The sequence below is a fragment of the Neolamprologus brichardi genome, chromosome 1 (genome assembly GCF_056152115.1).
Source record: "Neolamprologus brichardi isolate AB-2024 chromosome 1, ASM5615211v1, whole genome shotgun sequence".
Classification (NCBI taxonomy): Eukaryota; Metazoa; Chordata; class Actinopteri; order Cichliformes; family Cichlidae; genus Neolamprologus; species Neolamprologus brichardi.
Window position 1 is genome coordinate 13,822,589 of NC_142104.1, and position 22,424 is coordinate 13,845,012.

Genomic DNA, 22,424 nt, shown 5'->3' on the forward strand with positions numbered 1-22,424 from the left:
TCCACTTCCTGGGGCCGTGTTAGTTCATTCCCCTGTCGCTGCTCTCTCCTTTTTCCCTTGCTCCTCTCTCTCTCTCTCTTGTTTCACTCCTTGTTTCCGGGCAATTGGGTCTGGTTGCTGGTGGGGAGTAAGGGGCTGGGGTGGAGCTGCTGGGAACTTTGTGTATGTGTGTGTGGGTGTGCACGTATGCGAGTGTGTGTGCTGGGAAGTGAGCTAATAAAGGACGGTGATCCATGAAAGGCCTTGAGCAAAGACACAGTCAATTACCTAATGCCTGGACCAGACCGCAGGGCCCACGCTCACACATTCTCTCACTAACATACCCACACATACACACCCATGCATACACCTCATTTACGTATACATGGAGAAGGGGCAGTGGAGGGCATAGCTGGGAATTGTGTATATGGGTGTGGGTGTGTGTAGATATGCGTGTGATGGAGAGTGGCGATTTATTAAATTGCTGTCACTTTTGACAAATTTGTGCAACACAAGTTGAAAGGTTTAGGTTGTGCTGCTCTGTTTTTTCATGTCTTTCTTAGAAGAAGAATTATACCTTAGGATCAAACTAATTCAACCATATAAACCCATTACAACAGCTTTTAGCCCATTCAGACCATTCCCTCTACATGGGATAATTAAATAAATAAACAAACAAATGATTTTTTTTCTTTTTGTTTAGTCTTTTTAGTTTTCATCATACATCCTCTCAAAACCAGTGTATATTAATCATCTGAAGCTCTTGCCGGTATGGGCTGGATGAAGAAATGAACTGCTGCTGTGGCTCAAATGGTGAAGTGTACTTCCTGTTCCTCTGGGTGTCAGACAACAAGAAATAGCAAAGTTATACAATATAGTGCACACAGGAATTCAGATTAGTTTTATGTCTCTCACTTTCATAGGGCTAGATTCACTGGTGTAAAACCCTCCATGGATATAAAACTACTGTCAGGATTTACTAGAGATGGTGCAGTGTCAGTTTTGAAACTAAGAGTTTGCGGGAAGCAATTTACTGCAAATAGTGGCATATTTAATTATGAAAGCATGTCTTATTTTGCACCAGAATAGCTGAGATAGTTGCAGCTGGGAGCTTTGCTATATTAGGGATGCCAGCAAGCAACTTTATCAGAATTAGCGCATAATTGGCACAGATGGACAGCACAAAGCTGTGAGTTTAGTGCCAAAGCTTTGTTCTTTTGTCCTGTAGGGCTTCACTGAATCTTGATCCTAAATGTTTAGAGTGGAGCTCCACACATTTCAGTAACACCAGTATTTTGATAAAATACAGCTTAAACTGAACTCAATTTAACATAGAGCATCAAAAGGAGGAGGCGAATACCAACACAAGACACATGCAAGGATGTAGCTTACACTGGATTATTATGTTATTATAAGTTTTTAGTAACATTTCTGTACAGACCCCACAATGAAAAATTGTGTCTCTCTCTTTCAGCAGTGCTCACTCAAAGAGCAGCTTCTTGCTAGTATCAAGTTAATACAGACACTATTTGCAGTAAATAATATCTGTTAAAACACACCAAACAATGGGACTTGGACATACATGTAGCTGAATTATGTTAGATTAATGTATGAATGTTCTAATATATTGTATATAATCTAAAAGAATTATCCAGACAGGTCGGACAGAGAACTCCTGTACAAACCTAAGTCTCACTGGCTCGAGTTCACGTAGCTGATTCTAGGCCTCCTCTAGGTGCATGTAAGAGGTCTGAAGACATAACATCAATTCACGACAATGCAAGTGCTGCTTCCAAGCCTCTCCTGCTTCTCTGTAAAGACCCTGGAATAAGAACAGACAAAATAGACAGTAAATTAGTCGAAAACTGATCGCAAAATCAGTCTTTTGCAGAATTAAAAAAAGACAGAGGTCAGTCCTCTGCATCTATTCTCTTGTGACAGGAGACAGGATAAGTGTAGAGAAAGAATAAAAAAGATCAAGTGGCAGGAGAAGTAAAACCAAGCATGCTAGTTCAATTTTGGAGAGAGGAGGATGGGAGGGGTATCAGTTAAAAAGAAGACAGTTTTGGAGCAATGAGGACACTGTCTGCAATGGGTTAAAATCATGATTTGGGCTTTTGTGGTGATTTGTTAATTGAAATCTAAATGAATATGATAGTGGATCTTCCCCCCCCCACCCCCCCCCCCCCCCCCCGTTCTCTTCTTTTCCCCTCACCCCCAATCAGTTCCAGCATATGGGTGCCCCTCCCTGAGCCTGATTCTGCCAGAGTTTTCTTCCTGTTAAAAGTGCAGCAATTGTGCACGAAATATAAATAGTAAGAAGACTGGAATAACCAACAAACAAGAAGAACATATATATATATATATATATATATATATATATATATATATATATATATATATATATATATATAAACAAAAGAAAGGCACACAGTAACAATGACAAGTTGAAAAGTGCTTGAATGTTGTGCAAAAGACTTGTTCGGAGTATAGAGTCTTTGTGTAAGTGGCCAGAGGGATGAGGGTTACTCAGACCATGGCTGAGATTGGTGGGTAAGTGGATGGGTGTCGGGTGTGGAATGGTTTTCTGTAAATATAGCAGTGATCTCAACAAAAAAGACTAAATTATGAATTGTCTGGCTTCTTAAATAAGCTGAGTTTATTTAAACTCAGTTTATTTAAGAAGTCAACTTACATAATATCTGTGTTAATGTTGTTAAATTGTTAAGGTAAACTGAAGAAACACACACACACAATTAAAAAGTCTTGAGCGACCCCTCATTTCTTTTTATTTTTCTTCCATGGAGACAGACTTTCTCGTGATTTTTTACAAGTGGTCTTGAACAATAGTTCTTCAGGCTCTCTTTTTGTTTGTTCATTAAGCCACATTACATTTACCTGTGATTCACTCAATCATAAAAAAGGCATCTAACTCAAGGGATAAACCAGACAACTTTTCGAAGAACCTATTTTAATTGGTATCTTTAGGCACTTTGTCACTTATTATCAATTTATTAGTTAAATTTAGAGAACATGCTGAAGATAACACAGTTCAAAGGCATAGCATAGTATTTTTGCGCTAACAAAGTGATTCCCATGGAGCTAATAAGCTGAAAACTTGGCACATCTCAGTATGGTGTGCAGTTTGTCCTTAAAATGTTTGAGGAGTCAAACAAGAAGAAGAGATCATCATGGCAATGGATCCAAAAACACTGCCAATGCACAAAAAACTACATCTGGATTAAAAAAGAAAACACAAAAAACCCACAACAAAAAAACAACAACACACAATGGAAGACTGGATTGTCATGGATTGGCTTCCCCAGAGCCCGGACCTCAACATTACTGATGAAGTACATCCAGCTAACATAGAGCTCTGGATTTATGTCCAAGAAGGCTGGAGAAATACAAATACTGCTTACAGATTACAAGAAAGCTGCCTAAAAGAGTTCAGGCTAAGTGCAAAAACAAAGGTGAAAAAGCTTGTTGGAATATATATGTGTGAATGTGTGTGTGTGTGTGTGTGTTCGTGTGAGTTGTCCGTGTGTCCAGCGAAGTCAAATCTCAAAGTGGATGCTCTAAGACTACATTACTTAAGAACTTGTGCGAATAACGGCTAAACTTTTGGGAATGCAGATTAACTTAAATGTTTTTGCTATGTTTAAGGTGACCTTCAGTTGTTGTTTGGTGTTAAAAAAAAGGAGGGAGAATGAGGAGGAGAGAGACAGAGACCCTGTCCTTGCTCCTATCACCACGGGATCAGTGGCCTGGCCTGACCACTTCCACAGCCAGCACCTCAACCTTATCCATCACGACTAGATAGTTATCACACCAGAGATGGAGGGGGTGTGGGATGTAGGGGTGAGTGCAAAAGAAAAGGGGACTTCCTGCACTAATGACACGAGCTGAACACACACAAAAAAGACACACTATGAGGCACACATGTATAAATATAGACAATTATTCTTCATATCAACCATAGAGACTTTCCTAGGACACCATTAATAAACCTATTCCCATTTCGGCCAGCTGGAGACATGCCTGCATGTGTATGTAAGTGTATGAACTGCAGCTAATAAAAGGAGACAAATATACGCTTCATTTCTGCTCACTTATGTTTTACATTACTAGAAACTAATACTAGGGAAAGCAATTTGCCATAAAGAGCCACAGAGGGGAAAATATTGCTCTTCAATAGCACTCAAATCATCATCATACACACAAATGCAAACACAGACACATGACACACACAGTCACAAACACACCACTGGATTATCCTTTACTGAACCAAGACAAATTCTCAGTAATTAAGTAAATATTAAGTAAATATTCAAATAGTGGCAACTCAGGGTTCGTCTATTTTTATCAGCCACTGGATTAATATAGTACACATTTTGACCGGTAACCGTCATAATTATGTGACAGTTACAATAATGAGCAATGCTTCAATATGAAACAGTGGCAAATCTGTGCTTTTCTCTCTATGATATGTCCAAAGGTCTTTGATGAAAATTTACTCTTTAAAATGAACACTTATTCTTGTTCATTTTGGACAAAGCAATATATTGTTAAAACAATTTCTGTAAAAAATGAAGAAAATGTGTTCACAACATATAAGATCAGAAAAATACTAATTTATTACATTTATTATTTATCAAATTAAATTTTAATTTCTGTTGAATGTATATATGTCGCTTATTTGCTTAATGGAAATATAATGCATGTTTCCATGGAATTTAACAAAATTATCCATATATATCTGTAATATACAGAAACAAATACATACATCTAAACTTCAAATTCAAGTAGAATGTGTATGTGAATGTGTATTAGTTTACATTTAGAACAGAAGAGCCCTTTATTGTCATTGTACCTGCACAACAAAATTGTGGATAATTGTACAGTTAAATCGTTACCTGACACAGCGCATATCATGTTGTTGTGGGCCACTAGTCAGAGCTGTGCATGCAATTTTAAAATACACACACACACACACACACACACACACACACACACGCACGCACGCACGCACGCACGCACACACACACACACACACACACACACACACACACACACACACACACACACTGTGGTGCACAAATATAGTAACACATAACTACATAGTCCCACAGAGTACTCATTGAAATAAAGGCACTAAACGACTCTATGCAGTAGCCCCCAGGAGAGCTGTCTGCCATGCTTTAATGATGTCATTCTTCTTTAAAAGGAGTTTTAAAGGATCTCTGCTTTCATCAAGAACTATCCCCCATGAGGAAGGAAGGTGATGTTGGAGGCTTTAATAATTAGTATGATACTTTGTTAAACTAACAGTCTGTTTCACCTCTTGAACATGCTTGAATCCAGTTTTTCACACATCACATCTCATCTCTTGTATATCTGCTTTTATACTGCTGTATTTATCTTTTTTCTAGTTGTTTATGTCTTTTATAGGCAACGTTTTGACCACCGTCACCTGCTGTGTCTTGTTAGCAATGGGAGGCAGTATGGGCCTGGAGCTGTAAGTTCTAGAGGTTTTGATCAATGGGGATCCAAGAGTCTCAGGGAAACTAGAGCTTGTTGAGCTTGGGATGCCCAAGAGACAAGCCTTGCCCCTGGAGGCCAGCCTGGTGGGGGCCTGGTACTTGACCTGCTGCCTCAGCAGCAGCTCCATCTCATGAGGAGCTGGTCTGAATGGAGAGTTGAAGACCCCTGGGCACTGAGGAAACAGAAAAAGAGAGAGAGAGAGGGTAAAAGCGTGAAAACATTAAATTAGGATTTTAAAGTCATTAGATTAAAATGTATTTCTTACTAGTAATTACATTTTTTTAAATTAATGAATCAAAATCAAATTAAATTTATTTCTATAGCACATTTAAAAGCAATTTAGTTGACCAAAGTGCTTCACAATTAGTTAAGACCATGAGAAAACAATAGAAAAGCAAATACAAATAAATGAGATGAGGCAATGACAATGTATAACATGAAAACAAAAAACCCCATAACAAACATAAAACAAGCCTGATGGTACTCAAACTGAACTTGAATTAAAAGCCAACATAAACAGTGAATTTTAAGATGTGATTTGAAAGACTGAATAGACTCTGAAGTACGAATATCATCTGGCAAGTTATTCCAGAGTCTAGGTGCCGCGACTGCGAAGGCCCGATCTCCTCTATGCTTCAATTGAGACCTCAGTTGTACTAAGAGCATCTGGCTGGACGATCTCAGGGCTCTTTTGGGGTTAAACATGTTGAAGAGTTTGCTTAAATAATTGGGCACCATACCATTTAAAACTAGTAAGCAAAAGAATCTCAAAATGAATACGATAATCAACAGGGAGCCAGTGTAAATTTCCTAAAACTGGAGTGATATGTTCATACATTCTAGCACCTGTTAAAAGACATGCAGCAGCATTTAAATGCTGCTCAGCAGCATTTAATAACAATGTACTGCACCTAAAAATATGAAATAAAAAAAACAGGCTCTATGGAATGATATAGACATACAGCGAAAATGATTTTGGGGCACTGATTTTGAAGCAACTGGCTGTCCACATGGATGCTTTAGTACTAAATCAATATATATAACTTAATTTAGATTTTGGAGAAAAAAATAATTCAGTTTATGAAGAGGAATATCAAATCTCAGAATGGCCACCTACTGGGACAGGGACTAAACAATTGTTAGCTACTAAACATCAATTGTGTTAAAATTTTCCATCAGCCTTCTTCCCTATCAATGGTCATGTAATCCATATTAACCTCCCCCAAATATCCCCACTTTAAAAAGGTGTTATCTTAAATGAATACAGAATAGAAAAATGGATAGATGAAAATCCTAAACACACACAAGTACACATACGTAAAACTGTGCCTCTCTAATTCTGAACTGGGGTACAGATTTGCCACAGACAGCCTTGATGATAATTATTCAAACCAAAGTTATTCTTTTGCCTGTGTCTTAATTACCAGACCAAAGCTTTGAGTTGGAACACTCTGTCCCTGTTCTATATGCTAATAACACTGCTTTCCACTCTAAAAGACTGCAACAAGAGGGAAAGGGAGAGGGAGAAACACATACAGCTTTAACTACATCCACCCAAACCTCGCTCTTTCTAAAATAACATATTAACAAATTAGTAAAATAGCAAATGTGTCACTATTAGATCATAAGCACTTTTGGTCTGAATATCATCCATTGCGTTATAAGAAAAAAGAAAGAAATTCCACTTTATTCACTGCAATTTTCTTGACCCTGGGTTGTAGGTACAGCTTGATAATAGCACAATACGTACCTATTTACAAAAAATAGTGGTGTTGATACAAACAACTTGGGGGATTGTGTCAGGAAGGACATCCAATGTGAAAATCTACCAAATCAAAACTCCTTGTGACTAAGGGAGTAGTTGAAAGTAGTTATTATACAACGTCATAGTTTCCCATAGGTTTAGATCCTATATGTAATGGCAGAATATGTGCATGCGCATATATGTAATCATGTATATATGCATACACGTGTGCTTTCTTAGATGAATCTTACACTATAAAGTAACATTTAAAAAGTTGTGTTCTGCAAATATTTTACTTTTAATAATGAAGCAATATAATTACATGCACCTCTAGTGAATCTTATCCCAAACTAGGACTTCTGATGAGGACAACTACACCATCATGGATTTTAGTTGTTAAGAGTAGTACTTGCTCTGCTCTGCTGATTCAGTAAACTCATTCTTCTCATTAGAGAACTCCTCTAGATTGCAGGGGACATTCAAAGCAAAGGAAGTACCACTGTTAGACTGCCAGTTGCAGTCGAAAACAGTGGTGACAGATAAACAGGTCCCAGGCTAGCTGCTAAGCAGTGACTAAAATTTCAAAGTGACAGTGGGGCAACTTTTCACTAATAATCAAAATCAGTAATCAATCATGTATAGGGTCCCTCTTGAGAACAAAAATATCTTGAATCAGTTGTCAAATATATTTCTACAACCAATAATAATAAGTGTCCTCACTTATATTAACAAGGTTCTTACTTATAGATAAAAAACAAAATTAGCAAATGTTATGCCTCACCCCAATAGAGTAGTAAACTAATTAAAAGTGTGGACTGAGTAGTCATAAGAATAGTTTATATGATCAACACCAATCAGTATCTTGGAAATTGCTTGAAACTACAGGAGAAATGTTCTGCTTTAGGGATGACAGTACACAAGTCAAATAGGAAGTGACAGAAAGCCAGCAAAATACACAGATACACACAACGCATAAACAAAAGTAAATCTCACCACCCCTAAAGACACACACGAATACACAAACACAACACATAAGCCCAAAAAGTACCAAGTACCAACCTAGCTACGGGAAGAGCAATGATGTTGACCCCAGGAACACAGCATCTCTGTCTCTGTCAGAGGGACTTGGGGCCTTTTGGTAAGCTGGATGTGAGTCTGTGTATTTTGGTGTGTGTGTGTGTGTGTGTGTGTGGGCTGGGGTCTGAGAAGTGAGAAAGGATGAACTGTGTGGGAGAGCCATCTATTCACTGCTGACAAGGTCAGAGCTACGAAGGGAAAGAGTCCCCTGCCATATGCAGGGAAAGAGAGGGAAGTATATAGAGAAAGATGGACAGAGGGCGGAGAAGAGCACATAAACTTTCATTCTTTCTAGCGTGTACTTAAAAATAACAATAACAGAGTTACAGGAACGTAACACAAATTATGTGGATACCCACGAGTTAAAGTATTTTAAGAATCAAGCCTGATGTGTAAAAACTGCGAACTTAACCTCATTCCAGCTTACATCAACTCCATGCAATTGTGTGAAAGTTTTGTGTATGTATGCGTCTTCGGTGAACATGGGATGTCTGAGGACAGTAGACAGCAAGACAGGTAATGATGATGCTAGTTGTAAAGACACGAGACAAATAGAGAGAGAGAGAGAGCAAGCAGAATGCTAGTGCTGAATCAACAGTGACCACTGTGCTTTGTCTTCATTATTATCACAGTGAGGAGTCACAAAGATGCGTAGATGCCACACACATATGAACACAAGGATAGCTGTGGCTCAGGAGGAAGAATGGCTTGCCCGCTAACTGGAAAGATGGTGGTTTGATCCCCAGATTCTCTAGTCTGTTGCTTTATCCTTGGGAATGATACTAAACAATGAGTTATTTCCAATTCATCCACTGGACTAAGAGTGTGTGGCTGCCAAGTTAAAAATGCTTAGGCATAGAGAAAAGCATGATGTGTGTGTGTGAAATGTTGAATGATGCATATGGTAAAAAAAAGTGCTCTGAGCGCTCAAATAGAGTAAAAAAGCACTATATAAGTACCACTCCATTTACCATTTACAAATGTGCACACTTTTGCCATGGGAAGCATCAGACTGAGCACATCAGAACAACCGTGAGGACTCACACTTATGTTTGCACATGCACAACTGAACTCCACACAGCCCACTTCTGTTGACTAATAGAAAGGAAAAGGTCTGTGGTATTTCTCTGTGTAGCCAGTTTCTGTAGAAACCCACCTCTCTGTAATGTTGAGCTCAATGCCCATGTGTGTGCCTGCATATGTATATGAGCATGCACATAATTGTGCATAGCTGTATGGGTGAGTGCTACACAAATGTGAAGTCAATCCACAGGGATGCGTTTCTCGTGTCATCTGAAGTGACTTTGCATCCATACATAACCGCAGTTAAGGTCACTTTGGAATTACAAAGTCAATACGTGTTACTGTCACTAGTCCAACAATTTTTTATTAATTACAGTATTTTTATTAAACTGCGCTATTTTCATGTAGCTCTGGTTAACATAAAATTAATATGTACATTTCCCTCTGGTTAAATATTAGTCTAATCATTATAACATTGTTGTAAAATGTGTGCAAAAGTGAATGTGTTTATGTTTCCATAAGCCCACCTGCTTTGTACTGAGGAGATGATGTAACCGATGAGCTTGATAGACTTTGGCTGTGTGCTCTTTCACCATATCCAGACACTCTCTCTCCCTTTTCTGGAGTTCTTCCAGCTGATCAAGCTCCCTCCTGCAGGGAACATAAACCACACACAAAGATTCTTGCACTTCGGATTCATTAGGCTTTACAATAGGTATGCATTAGTTAGACATGTATAATAAATTTAAATCATTTTACACAATAATAATAATAATAATAATACATTTTATTTATAAGCGCCTTTCAGACCCTCAAGGTCACCTTACAATAACACGTGAACAATAGCATAAAAAAAATAAAATAAAAAAATAACAGTTAAGACATAATTTCTCCAATTCCTAAGTTGTCAATCATTATAATTCATATAGTAGAAATAACTCATCATATTTATATACTCATGTACAGTATGTTTTGTGAATGACAATGACTAAATGCACATTACTCTGTATTTTGATTACATTTAACTCTATACCACTTGATTTAACAAGTAAGCTTAATGTTTTTTTAATACTACATTAATGTGTTATATTACACATTTTCTGAGGATTCACCTTACGAAGTACTATATCTTAACACCAAATAAATCAATAACTTGTAAACGGTGTAAACTTCAGACAAGTACATCTGTGCATGTGTTACTATGTATTTGGGAAACAGTTGTTGGTCGTAAAGCTGACAATTCCCTAAAGTGTCCTTCAGATGAGGGAAAAAAACTATCCAATCACACTGAGGCATACATGGAAAGACAGAGAAGCTCTGGGGCAAAAACAACAGAATGACACTGCATAGAAGAAGAAAAAAAAGGCAAAGTAAGAGCGTAAGAGGCTATAAGTGGGAGGATGATTGATATATTTCATCATGGCAGCCAGGACAGGTCTGTCTATGACATCTGTTAAGCGAAGCTGGCTAAATGGGATGCATTAAAACCCCATACACACAGCAATTTAATTCCACAACCACACAGCAATGTTGTTACAAAGTGGTGATAACTTAAAAGGGGAATTGGAAACAATTACTAAATACACACATGTCGTCATAACATAAACACACACACACACACAAAGCACGAGTAAAACCAATTTAATTCCAAGAGCACAATACCAATAAGAGTTTAACCATAGCTCATCAAGAATCCCGTGTCTGTTTCCCTCCTTTTTTCCTTACTTCTTCTCCGCTGTTTTTTTTCCCCCTCTACCCAACTTCTGTTTTCAATTACAATCCTCCATAGAAGAATCAGGGTATTCAAAGTGTGTCAGTAATCTGAGGTTAACACATTCTGTGGCTACTGACATTTAAAAACAAATCACAACAAATTCCCATTGCCTGTGCTTTCTCATTCATTCTTCAGCACCAGACTCAATTACAAAATAAATGAAAAATGCTTGCAGGTGTGTAAAGAAGAAGAGTGAATCTAAATATGTCCATTTGTGTAATATTAAATACAGTAATTTAATATAGTGTAGGTGTGTGGGGAGTAAATATTGAGGTTGCTTGGCCTCTATTTGTCCACCTAGCTAACAGGGATATTACTTATTAATGTAACATTTAAAGTCCTGGTTTAGGGACGGTGTTGTCCACGATATGTGCATGTCTGTATATATGTAGTCATTTCTGTTTGCTCAATTCTTAATAGCACCTTAAAAAGCTTGTAGTAATGTGTCAGGGGATCATGACCTTTGTTCATATGTTCATATTTTCATACATATGTCTCTGGGCTGAAACAGTTTAACTGAGAATGTAGCAGTTTGTGCATTTATCATAAATATGCAAATGTGTATCTGTTTTTATACTAAATGTACACTTGCTTGTATGTGTATATGTATCTATATATGTGTGTGTTTGGGGGGGGGGTGCTCAATGAGTGACCTTTGCTTCCCTATCCCCAGCCCCAGTGTTATTAATTGCTCTGTAGTGGACAAAAGCCAAACAGATTTGTAACGGCTGAAGGCACCTCGATCTGTGTCGACCCAACCAGCCGCCACAACATACAACCCTCGTTAGCCCTGTTCAGCAAGCAGCACATGCCCTCGCGCCTGTGTGTGTGCGCGTGTGTGTCTGTGTTTATAAATGTGTGTGCGACTGACTGAGTAAAAGTGAAAAGAAAGAAAGAAACACTATGTTTAACTCTGGAACAGCTCTGGAACATGTGCTACGTCTGGTTTATCAGCCTAAGTTAATTTCTTGTAAAGAAAAAAAATTAATTGCTAGTTTTAACCAAAATTATACACATATGTATATACACACATATGTATAGATTTACTATAATACATTAAAAATAGATAAAGTTATATTGATTATTATCAGTAAACAGTTCATGTTAACAGTATTTGATGTAATGTACTATGCATATTAAATATTTTACACACAAAAAAAAGGTAAAAGTAAAAAAGAACACTTTTACCTATAATAAGGAGATAAAAAAGCAGCTTTACAGCTGATACCTAATTACAACAGGATAAATCATTAATTGGTCTATGTGAACCTTGATTTGGTAGTCCCCTATCTTTTCATGTTTAAGAAATTAAATAAACTCCCTGGTGCCTCTCTCTGTCTCTCTCCAGCTGTTTGTGCAAAGCTGCATCTACGCTATTCTTCGTGCCACACAATTAGCAGTGAGCCGGATAAAAATCACTGCATTAATCCCAGTAACATTAAACTATACTGTACCACTGCTGGAGGTGCAACAAAGGGCTAAACATAATCATTCATGAACAATTTTGAAATGCGATGATGTGCAATTAAATAATACAATAATGTCACAAAAATATTCAAACTTTCATTCATTAATTGGTGTTGAAACACCAATTATATAAATATATTACTAAATATATTTATGATTCATGAATCATGATATTCTGTCATTTATATTATGTGACAATAAAATAGATATATGACATAAAATAAAAACTGAATAACAATTATGAACATTAGGCACATATAATGTGCTAAGCCTGTCATGTTGTATTCCTGAAGCACTGTGGCTAGAGATTATGTTTAATGGCTGCTGAACCGCTGGACAAGTTAATCAAACATACCTGAAGTACTTTTAAATGACTGAAACCCTTACTGACATTTTCACCCTGGATTTCTAACTTATTTAAATGTCTAATATAATACAGCCACATTTCTCACTTCTTCCTCAATAATTTAATCTCTGGTTCAAAACAGGGGATCGAGGAGTAATGGAACATCAGAGAGTGAGGCATTGTGGGACAGCAGGCCACACCTTCGGTCATACAGGCCAGCACCAGAGCAGCTAATTGGCCAGGTTCTAAATATTTAATGGAGGCTTGACCTGATTGGCTGTTTTAATTGCTCCAATTGAATGATTCAATAGCTGGCAATGAGAGGGTAGTCAGCAAGTCAATTTAGACAGTGGCCAGCTCAATGTATTGAGCCTTGAACACCCTCATAACATAGCCTTTCCATTTAAGTGACTGACCGATTGATTAACTAATTCACTAAAGTAGTAAAACTAATGCCACCCAAAGGTGTTTAAGCAAACAATTAACCCCAGCTTTGATAATATCGCTAATCCACATTCAATAAACTGAGAGGAAAAAAACAAATAATTTCAAATATATTACAGACTTTTGTCCACTGTTCACTCGCAAAGTAATTTTCTTAAGAGACAAGTAGCAGTGCATCCACATTAAACTTCAACAGACACACACGTAGCGAATATATAAATCCAATCAGACTGAAGAGAGAACTTGTCTGCATCCAAACTGGATCAGAAGGGAAAAGCAGTAAAAGAAAGACTGACGCATAGAAGGGGAGAGTGATCGCAGGGCAGACCCACACTCTCTCCGACATAGCAGCTCTCCTTTCATGAATGTCCTTGAGAGGGACACAAGAGATGGAGGAGTGAAGAAGGCTGGAATGAAGGGAAACAGGAAAAAAGTAGACAGACGAAGAGACACAGCACAGCACAAAAGAAAAGAAGAAAAGAAAACACTTGTGCTTTTCAGCCTAGTGACAGTCCATAAATTCTCTCTGAGCCTCCTTTTTTAGCACTCTTTAGGATAAGTAAAAAGATTTCACTATGTTGTTGCAACATCACAGGGAGAATTATTTATCTGATTATGGCAGTAATAATTACCCCGCTGTTTATTGCAGATAGAGGAATAATTCATGCAGTCAACAGGCCGTGCTAGTGGCAGCAACGATGACACCAGCACATTTAGTAAATATGCAAAGCGGACTTGCTCCGCTTTCCTAATTGCCCCCATCGTCCCACAGCATGCCCTTATTAAAGCCCAGGAACTTTAAGTGTCTCCCTGACAAAGTGATAAATTGTTGGGGTATCAAGGAAAACTGTGGCAGAGTGGGGACTGCACTGGGGTCCTGACTTCATTAGGCTATGCAGAAGGAGAGGAAGGATGAATGAGGATGGACACTAAAGCATAGTGAACCTGTGGCAAGGAGAGCAAGAGAGAAAGATATCGAACAAAATAGATTGAGAAAGAGAGAGGCAAGAGGCAGAGATTAAGAAAGGGAGGCGGAGAGAGGGCGGTGGATAAAAGAGGATGGTGTAAGTGGCGTGGATTAGTTGTACCTAATGAAATGATACAGATGGTTTTGAACTGGATAGCTCTGTCATGAGAAAGAGATTGGAATGGAGAATCAGAATGAAAAAGGACAAAGACAGTGAAGGGAAAATATGCAATACTCCTACATCATTACCATGCACAGCTGATCAGCCTTCAATAAATGGAGATCATTCATCTGACTTTGAATTTATTAATTTATGCAGTGGTTGGACAGACGGACAGACGGACAGACTTGCGGAGGCAGGGAGCATGGTGATGGATTAAAAAGCAGACCTTTGCAGGGTTAGTGATCAGGCAGTGTGCAATCCGAGGGCTTAGCAGCTAACAGAGAAAGGATATTTTAAATAAATGCCGGCACGGCGTTAATTGATCGTGACCCCAGCAGCACTAAATAAACATGTGATTAAGTGAAGTGAAAGTGACCTCGTACCCCAAACCACTGTGGAGGAGGGGCTGCATGTGCATGTGTGTTTTTGCATAAATGTGTGTATGAGTAAGAGTGTGAATGTATCACAGCTGATAACAAAAGCATAAGACCAGAATCCTAAAATGAAATAGCATCACATAGCTGGTCACTTTATCCTTACAGCTCCTTGTTTCTAAATTTCAATTCCTATGATTTTTGTTAACTGTTGTAAGTTGTGCAAAAGGTGCAAAGAGACAGGAGCCACAGTATATGCATATACTGTTTAGGCAAGGTCCTTGCAAACTAAAAGCTATAGCTTGCATACTTCTGAATTAATCTGATCTAGTCCTATGAAGTGATGTTCAGTTCAGATCAATGGTCTGATTGTTTCCTTATTGTAGCTTTATTACAGTGTGGTTAAAATTTGGCCTGATTATGAATACTTTTTACTATGAATTATTTTTTGTACTTTTGTAATGTTTTAAATTTCATTAAGACATTACAAGCAAAATAATGCCAGTGACTGGTCAGAATACTTAACGTAGTTGACATGTCTTTGTGTGTGCTCATTTTTGTGTTATATTATAGCAGCAACTCTTCCATGATGGACTTTAACAGCCTAGTCACTCCTATTTCTAAAAGGGGCAAAGAGCGTGGAGGAAAGGTAAAACGCTGCTGGGGAAGTGAGGGGGGGAGAATCGGTGATCCAAGGAGCACTTTAACAAATTTACATTTAATTTTAGCAGGAAGCCTAAAGATATTTTCCTGTAAAATATATTAGCAACATTAAAAATGTGACTATTAGCTAAACGTGATGGTTTTTTTTGTCAAAAATAAAAGATGGTGTATCTCTAGCAGTAAGCCCTGAAGCGCAGGATGTTTTATTAATGCACGAGCTGCGGTTCAAATCAGAGGCTAATTTTTAATTTCTTCACATCGTTCACTTCTCTCTTAGCCTCAAGCGCTTTAGAGGACTTCTCTCTCTCTCTTCTGTCTTTCTCTTCTCTTTGTCTCTCAGTCTCTTTCATATCCTCACTTTTCCTTTTCCGTTACTCCAGTCATGTGTTTTGGTTAAGCATACACAATACACCTTTCAGACAACTGTCTTTACATTAATCAAATCAATTCATTTTGATTGATAGGCTATATAATAGGCTCTAGTCAGTGGGAAAAGATACACCATGTTCTAACAGAACATATTAAGGCTAAGTTTTTTTCCTTTCCAGTTTGCATTCCTTTGTGCAAAAAAAGTACCCCATGTTTGCTTCCTTTAATTGAAGATATTGTATTATATCAGTTATAATCTATCTAGAAGAATGCTGACACATGTAGTGGCCATGTGAGAAAGACAAAAGCAACAGAACTTCAAGCGAGTTTCAGGAAAATAAAACCAAATAAAAAGATAAAAATTAATTCAGGTCTCTTAAGGTCTCATAAATGAAACTATTTTTTCTCACCTGACTAGTTCATTTTTCATGACAAGTCCTTCCATATACTTTTTTCGTGCATAGAAGTTATGGATATACTTCCTCACAAAGAATCCTCTCCATGTCCGCTGGATCTGTGTGGGATTACAGAAGTTTTTATGAAGTTTAAATGTAACATTTAAGTAGGACACTTTTTAAACCATTGTTAATAAACTATACAATCCCTACTTTCAGAGGGACAATCCAGCACGAGAGAGACAGACTGTCAAACTGTCACATCACCATGTATTTAACTGCATCATCCACACTGATTGAGGAGGCTGCAGATTAGCCAGAACACACCCACACACAACAGTTGACCATTTTAAAGCAAAGGGGCGGACGTCCTTCAGACTAATTAGGAGATTAAAACAATGGCAGGTAAAAGAATAATCACGGTATGAGAAGAGAGAAGAAGAAAGAAGAGGAGAAGTAAAGGATAGGGAAAAACAACAAAGAGCAAAATGAGAATTAGCATTGATCTGCCAGTCAATAGATAATTTTAAATAAAGTAATTGCCGCCTCCCGAGTTCTTGCTGACCTTTGTTGACTAGTGAAATCGATGCTGTTGAATCTAATACAAATACGAGGTGCGGCATGTAAACACTGGTTTCTATTACGGCCTTAATACATTATCCTCTGTTAGCTACCACACCAAGATAAAGACATCAGGAGGGGAGAGAAAAAGAAATAGAGTTAAAATTGATTTAAAGAAAATGTCACAAGGGGGTTCTCAGATGATTGTATGTGTTGGGTGTGCTTTGTGGGTTTCTTTTTCTTCATTTATACAATATATACTTATTTGGCAAAAAAGTGAAAATGTCTTTCTCTCATTTGTTTTTGTATTTTGTCAGAAGACATGGGATCAAGACTTATATTGCAGGTATTAAGTACTACATCTGTATGTCTGGTGTAAATAGTAGAAAAGTTTCAACAGGTGGCATCATAAAAAAGGCCAGATACTTCATGTATTTCCCTTATTGTCCTTTAATTTATTATGAACTTTCTAAAGTCTAAAGTCACATGTAATCAATCTGTTTTGAGAATTTTTGTCTTTGGATTTGCCCCATGACTTCTCTTTAGGTGCTGTGGGCAGTACACAGTCCAACACCAAGGGACCAATTTCACATATGAGGCTAAAGCCTTGGTCAAGGGCAGTGGGAGAAAACTGGATCACCCGGAAAACCCCCAGACAGACACAGAGAATACACTCAGCGCAGAAAAGGCTCACTTGGCCCTTCTGGGGTTTAAACCCAGTACTTTCTCGCATTGGTAACCTCTAAGCACCAGTCATTTTAACACAGTTCTCCATTAAAATTCCTATTGTGTCCTATAGGAAATTGTGGTTATTTTCATAGATAAAATAGGTCTCTTATTTCAGTAGCTTCTCTTTTGGACCACATGTCGACATCACCTTTGAACTTTCACCCTGTGACCTAAACAGCTGGGTCAAACATTATTCGTGAATCTATGTCTCTCCTATAATGTGAAATTTATTGTAAAAGCAGGGCAGGGAGCTTTATTTGTTTGGGTTCCTATTATGTGTAAAACGTAAAGCCCTCAGTTCCCCGGCTTTTCCACCAATACGAAAATATTATAAACATCTCTTTCCAGCTGGACAGTGAATCTCTCTCTTCAATAAACACTGGTAAATTCTTTTGTTGGTCTATAAAACCCTTTAATGGTTTAGGCATGAAACCATTCACCAAAAGAGAAGGCCTATATGGAATTGTTAAAATATAAGATTTCTAGGCAATATCCTTGTGTAAAAGTGCCAAAGCATCACTCACAACCACAGAGCTATGATTTATGAGTTGAACAGTAGTAGGTGTTCAGGGATAAAGACAGTATTTCAGGGCCATGACCATTTAAGCAAAGTGAAAAAAAAAGTTTCTAAAACAGAGTTTTTAACGTTATATATAAAATATTCGCTGTGGTTTGAGACATAAATATGATAGGTCATTTTGATATAGAAATCTGTCCATTTTTATAGGGTTTTTAATAATAATAAATTATACTGGATTACCAACATGATGCTGCACTTAAAAAGGGAGAAAAATGGCCAACAAAGGATTAAACAAATTTAGAGGTATGATGCTTATGGGCTGCTACTCACAGGGGCTCCCACATACAGAGAGCAACAGAGTGTCCCCCCACCACGACACTCCATTTGCTAAAACAAGACAGTGTGGTGATATTTACCCTGACCGCCATCTCCTCGTAGAAATTCATCTTCATGATAAAATATGCCGCCTGTGAACACAAAGGAAACGATGGTGTTACATCTTGTCTCCCAACCCTCTGATCTGTCCACAGCAGGCGTCAAAGATAAAGAGCTCTTTATACATAATACATTGCACAGGCAGCATAGATAGGGCCACTGTAGAGTGGAGGGAGGAGGGAAGGGGGCAGAAAAGGAGAGCGGGAAAGCAAGAGAGACAAGAGGAACGAGAAAAAGTCAGAGGGATGGAGAGAGAGCAGAAGAGAGACAGAGACAAAGAGAGAAAAAAGGAGAGAGAGAGAGTGGTTAGTGGGACTTTCTATCAAGGGGAGGACAGTACTCTCTTAATACACTAACACAGACAAGGGCCAAGAAAATCTATGGTAGTCAAGCAGCGCGCTAATGGAGATGTATGACGGCCAAACGCTCTCCTCTGGATTTCATAATCAATGACAGCACTGCCACAGAACAGACTAACAAAAGGCCAGAGAATATTCAGCAACATACTCAACGAGCCATCGCACTCCAAACGTGCCAGGCAACCACTGGGAGCACATTTCAGGAGCAAACTGGAGTGTGGGCCATAAAAGGGATTCATATCTCAACACGTCTTTTTTAATAACGACAAGGAAGAGAGGAAAAAGAGGAAGGAGATGGAAGACAAAGACTTGAAAGGAGGTTGTAAATTCAGCTTGATGTTTTGAGAAGAGGCTTTGTGCACATCACATTACACATGATAAGGTCCGCACGAGAGAAAAAGACACAGAGAGATAAAAGTGGTGAAGAGTAGAATCTCTCAGGGCTAATTTCAAAACAGTGCACTGTGGCAATTTTGAGTGATTCAAATTAGCGCTTGTCTGTTTCCAAATGAGACCAAACAGCCTCTTTTTAGCCCATATGTGTGTTGTGACACATCCTTCATTGTTCATTTCAACACCCCCCCTCCACCACCACCCTTCCATTTCTTGAACGCCTCCCAAACGGCGGCTGGCAGTTATGCTTTAGCAAACAGTCAATTTACAGGCATGATAAATAGCTTGTTGTGATACGTTTACAAAACTCAATCCAGGGGAAAATTATACGTGAGAGCGCTGGGTATTGGATCCGGTATCAACAATCTGTTCAATTAAGAAGCAGTTGGAGGCAATATGCTGAAAATGGGGCCTTGTTTTACTAAAGCATACACATACACACATAGATACACAACTCTTTTCTTTTTTCTATATGCATCCCAAGAATTGTGAAATAGATGGAATTCCTTATCATAATGCATCATTTTTCCAAAGTGCTAATTTCCTAATGTGTAATGGGTGAATTATATTTCTTAAGGTCAGACGCAGGGACTCTAGGAATATAGCAATTGAATTCTAATGCGTGCTATCATAGCATAATCAATATATCTATAGTCGTTCCAGGCACTGGCTTACCTTCACCATTTGTCTGACACGTGCCCTTGCTGTGAAGCCCCGCCATATCTTCTGTATAATGATTGCCTTCTTGTGCAGATGGCTGTAATAAAATCAAATTGAGGAGAGGATTGGGTGGATGTTTTTTTAGTAGTTAAACTGAAGGAAACCCTGGAAAAAGTTATTCAGAAACACGTAAGGGAAGTAAAAGGCAGATTTCACTGGTCATTAACAAGGTTGTTTAAGCTGAGAAATTAAGCAATTCTGCAACCCTCCCCCAGAAAGCTCAATCCTAACAAAGCATGAAATAGAAAGTTTCCATAGTTATGAATAAGCTAAAAAAAATACCTTTATCTAGAATTAATTGATTAATTATTCAATTAATTTAACTTCCTAACATAAACTTTTTTTTTAGGGAAAACAATAAAAAGAAAGTGATTTTCTGCATACAAATTTAAGGTTGTGAAAAGGCTCAAATGAAAGGTCAGGGAAACATTATGCTTACAAATACAAGACGTCACAAACACACATGCACTCACACACACACACACACACAGACACACACACATATATAGACCATTCGTGCTCTCGCAGGCTTTTCGATCATGTCCGATGAGCCTTCCACCTCCTTTAGTCAGCGGTACACATTTGTATTCATCTTCAAACATACTCTAAATGCAAGTCCACTGCGATTCTCTGCCTCCAATGAGGCCATCAATTTCCAAAAGGCCATTTATATGCCCAGAAAATCAATGCTTATAGTGGGGCTAGCACAACCCCGGAGTTGCACTTAGGCAGCTAAAACTGTTGCTAATTATCCACTTAACGCATTGATCAATTAACTAAAGTAATCTGAATTAACCTACTGTCTGGAAGTTTGTCTGCTGACCCTGCAGAATGGTGCTAGGGTCACAGTATGGGAACAAGCACAGAGATAGAGACATTTATTTCTCTGTGTGAGAAAAGAGCATAGAGTGCAAGCGACATTTATTCCTCCAGGCCATTTGCAAACTTCTGGAAGTGGGATAATTATGGTAGTGAGCTAATATCAGGGTTTCCCTTGATATGAACTCTTACAGCCTGTCTGAGTGTTTTACAACTCCAAAGGAACTACACTTACATTGATAAATAAAATGAATGTCTGTTTTGTTTTTGCATGAGCACCAAAAGTCTTTTTTATGGATTACAGATACAAATCGGATCACAGAGATATACCATACCTGAGGTAAGCCCGCACCTTGCAGCCTCTGAACCAGCTCTGGATCTGGGTGGCGGCCTGGTTCTCCTTCTCTCTGTTCTCATCAGCTTCTCTGAAATACATAAACACAAAAATATATCACACTAATGTTACTATTCAAAACATGGCTTGCAGAGGGGGATCTTCGCCTGGCTCAAAATGGGCCATTGGAGTTTACTACGCATGGCAGCATAGCATGCACGATATACAGTAAAGAGAATACATTGTTATCATAGCTGACTTACGAATTTTCTGAAAAATGCATATTAAGCTTCATTATAACACCGATTATTAAAATCTTTCAACATTTGGAGACTAAACGCCACTTTCCTTTGAGTTTAGCTCAACCCTTTGGGAGAGGCGATAGTAAGTCCTTCATACGTAAACAAACAAACAAAAAACAACAACACATTTTTACTGGCAAGTTACACAGCTAAACTTTGCTTTTGCCCCATTTGTGTGGCTTACTCTTAGGGTGCTTCTGAGCATTACTGTCATTCTTAGGGAACCAAAAACTTGCATTGTAACGCCAAAACAGGACCGCAAAAGCTTATTAGCATACACAGTAGACGCATGACGCTAGCCTTAGTTCTGGGTGATCTTTGCTAAATGCTGACTGCTAAACTGCTAACAAGAACTCATAAAGCAATTAAACGTATCCATATATAGTTATGTAAATCATTAATACATACCTGTTTCTATAGTAGTATTCCTTTTGGAACTCTTCAAATTCGCGTTTTATTTTCAACAGCTCCGCCATGTCGGCGTACTCAAGCGAGAGTTTACTTGTTGTCTTGACAACACAGGTGTTTCCCAGGGTGCTGCAGATGCGTTCAAAAGTCATAGGAAAAGGGAAAGTTCCTCCTAACGTGTACATTTCCTGTCATTTCGACTATTGTAAAGCGTTTAAACAGATTCCAGTAACCGAATTGGGTTAATATCATACGCTGTATGCAAACAAGTTTACATTTTATATGCAGTCTACATACATTCATGGAGTCATGGTTGAGTTGTAATGGATGAGCTGAATGTTTATCTATGAGTGCTGTTTAGCAGCTGTAAAAGCTTCTTTAATGGACAAAAATAATTAATTATAATTTAACCATAAATTCCAAAAGTAATCCACGATAGAAATAAAAACTTCACAAAAAAATCAAATTTTCTTTTTCGTCCTGCAAACCACTTCCCACTTACTATACCAAAGCAA

At 38.1% G+C, this 22,424-nt stretch overlaps 1 protein-coding gene across 1 annotated transcript; it reads right to left on the minus strand.

Moving 5' to 3' along the window:
• Positions 1–662: 662 nt before the first annotated feature.
• On the minus strand, positions 663–22,003 carry spata17 (spermatogenesis associated 17). Its single transcript, XM_006779909.2, has 9 exons — positions 21,910–22,003; positions 21,201–21,290; positions 20,002–20,083; positions 18,556–18,606; positions 16,345–16,448; positions 9,895–10,018; positions 5,453–5,695; positions 1,665–1,801; positions 663–814 (listed from the first exon to the last, which is right to left on the minus strand). Exons 1-8 carry the CDS (start codon positions 21,975–21,977, stop codon positions 1,700–1,702), a joined length of 864 nt encoding a protein of 287 aa, XP_006779972.3. The 5' UTR covers positions 21,978–22,003; the 3' UTR covers positions 663–814; positions 1,665–1,699.
• Between the last annotated feature and the right edge of the window lie 421 nt (positions 22,004–22,424).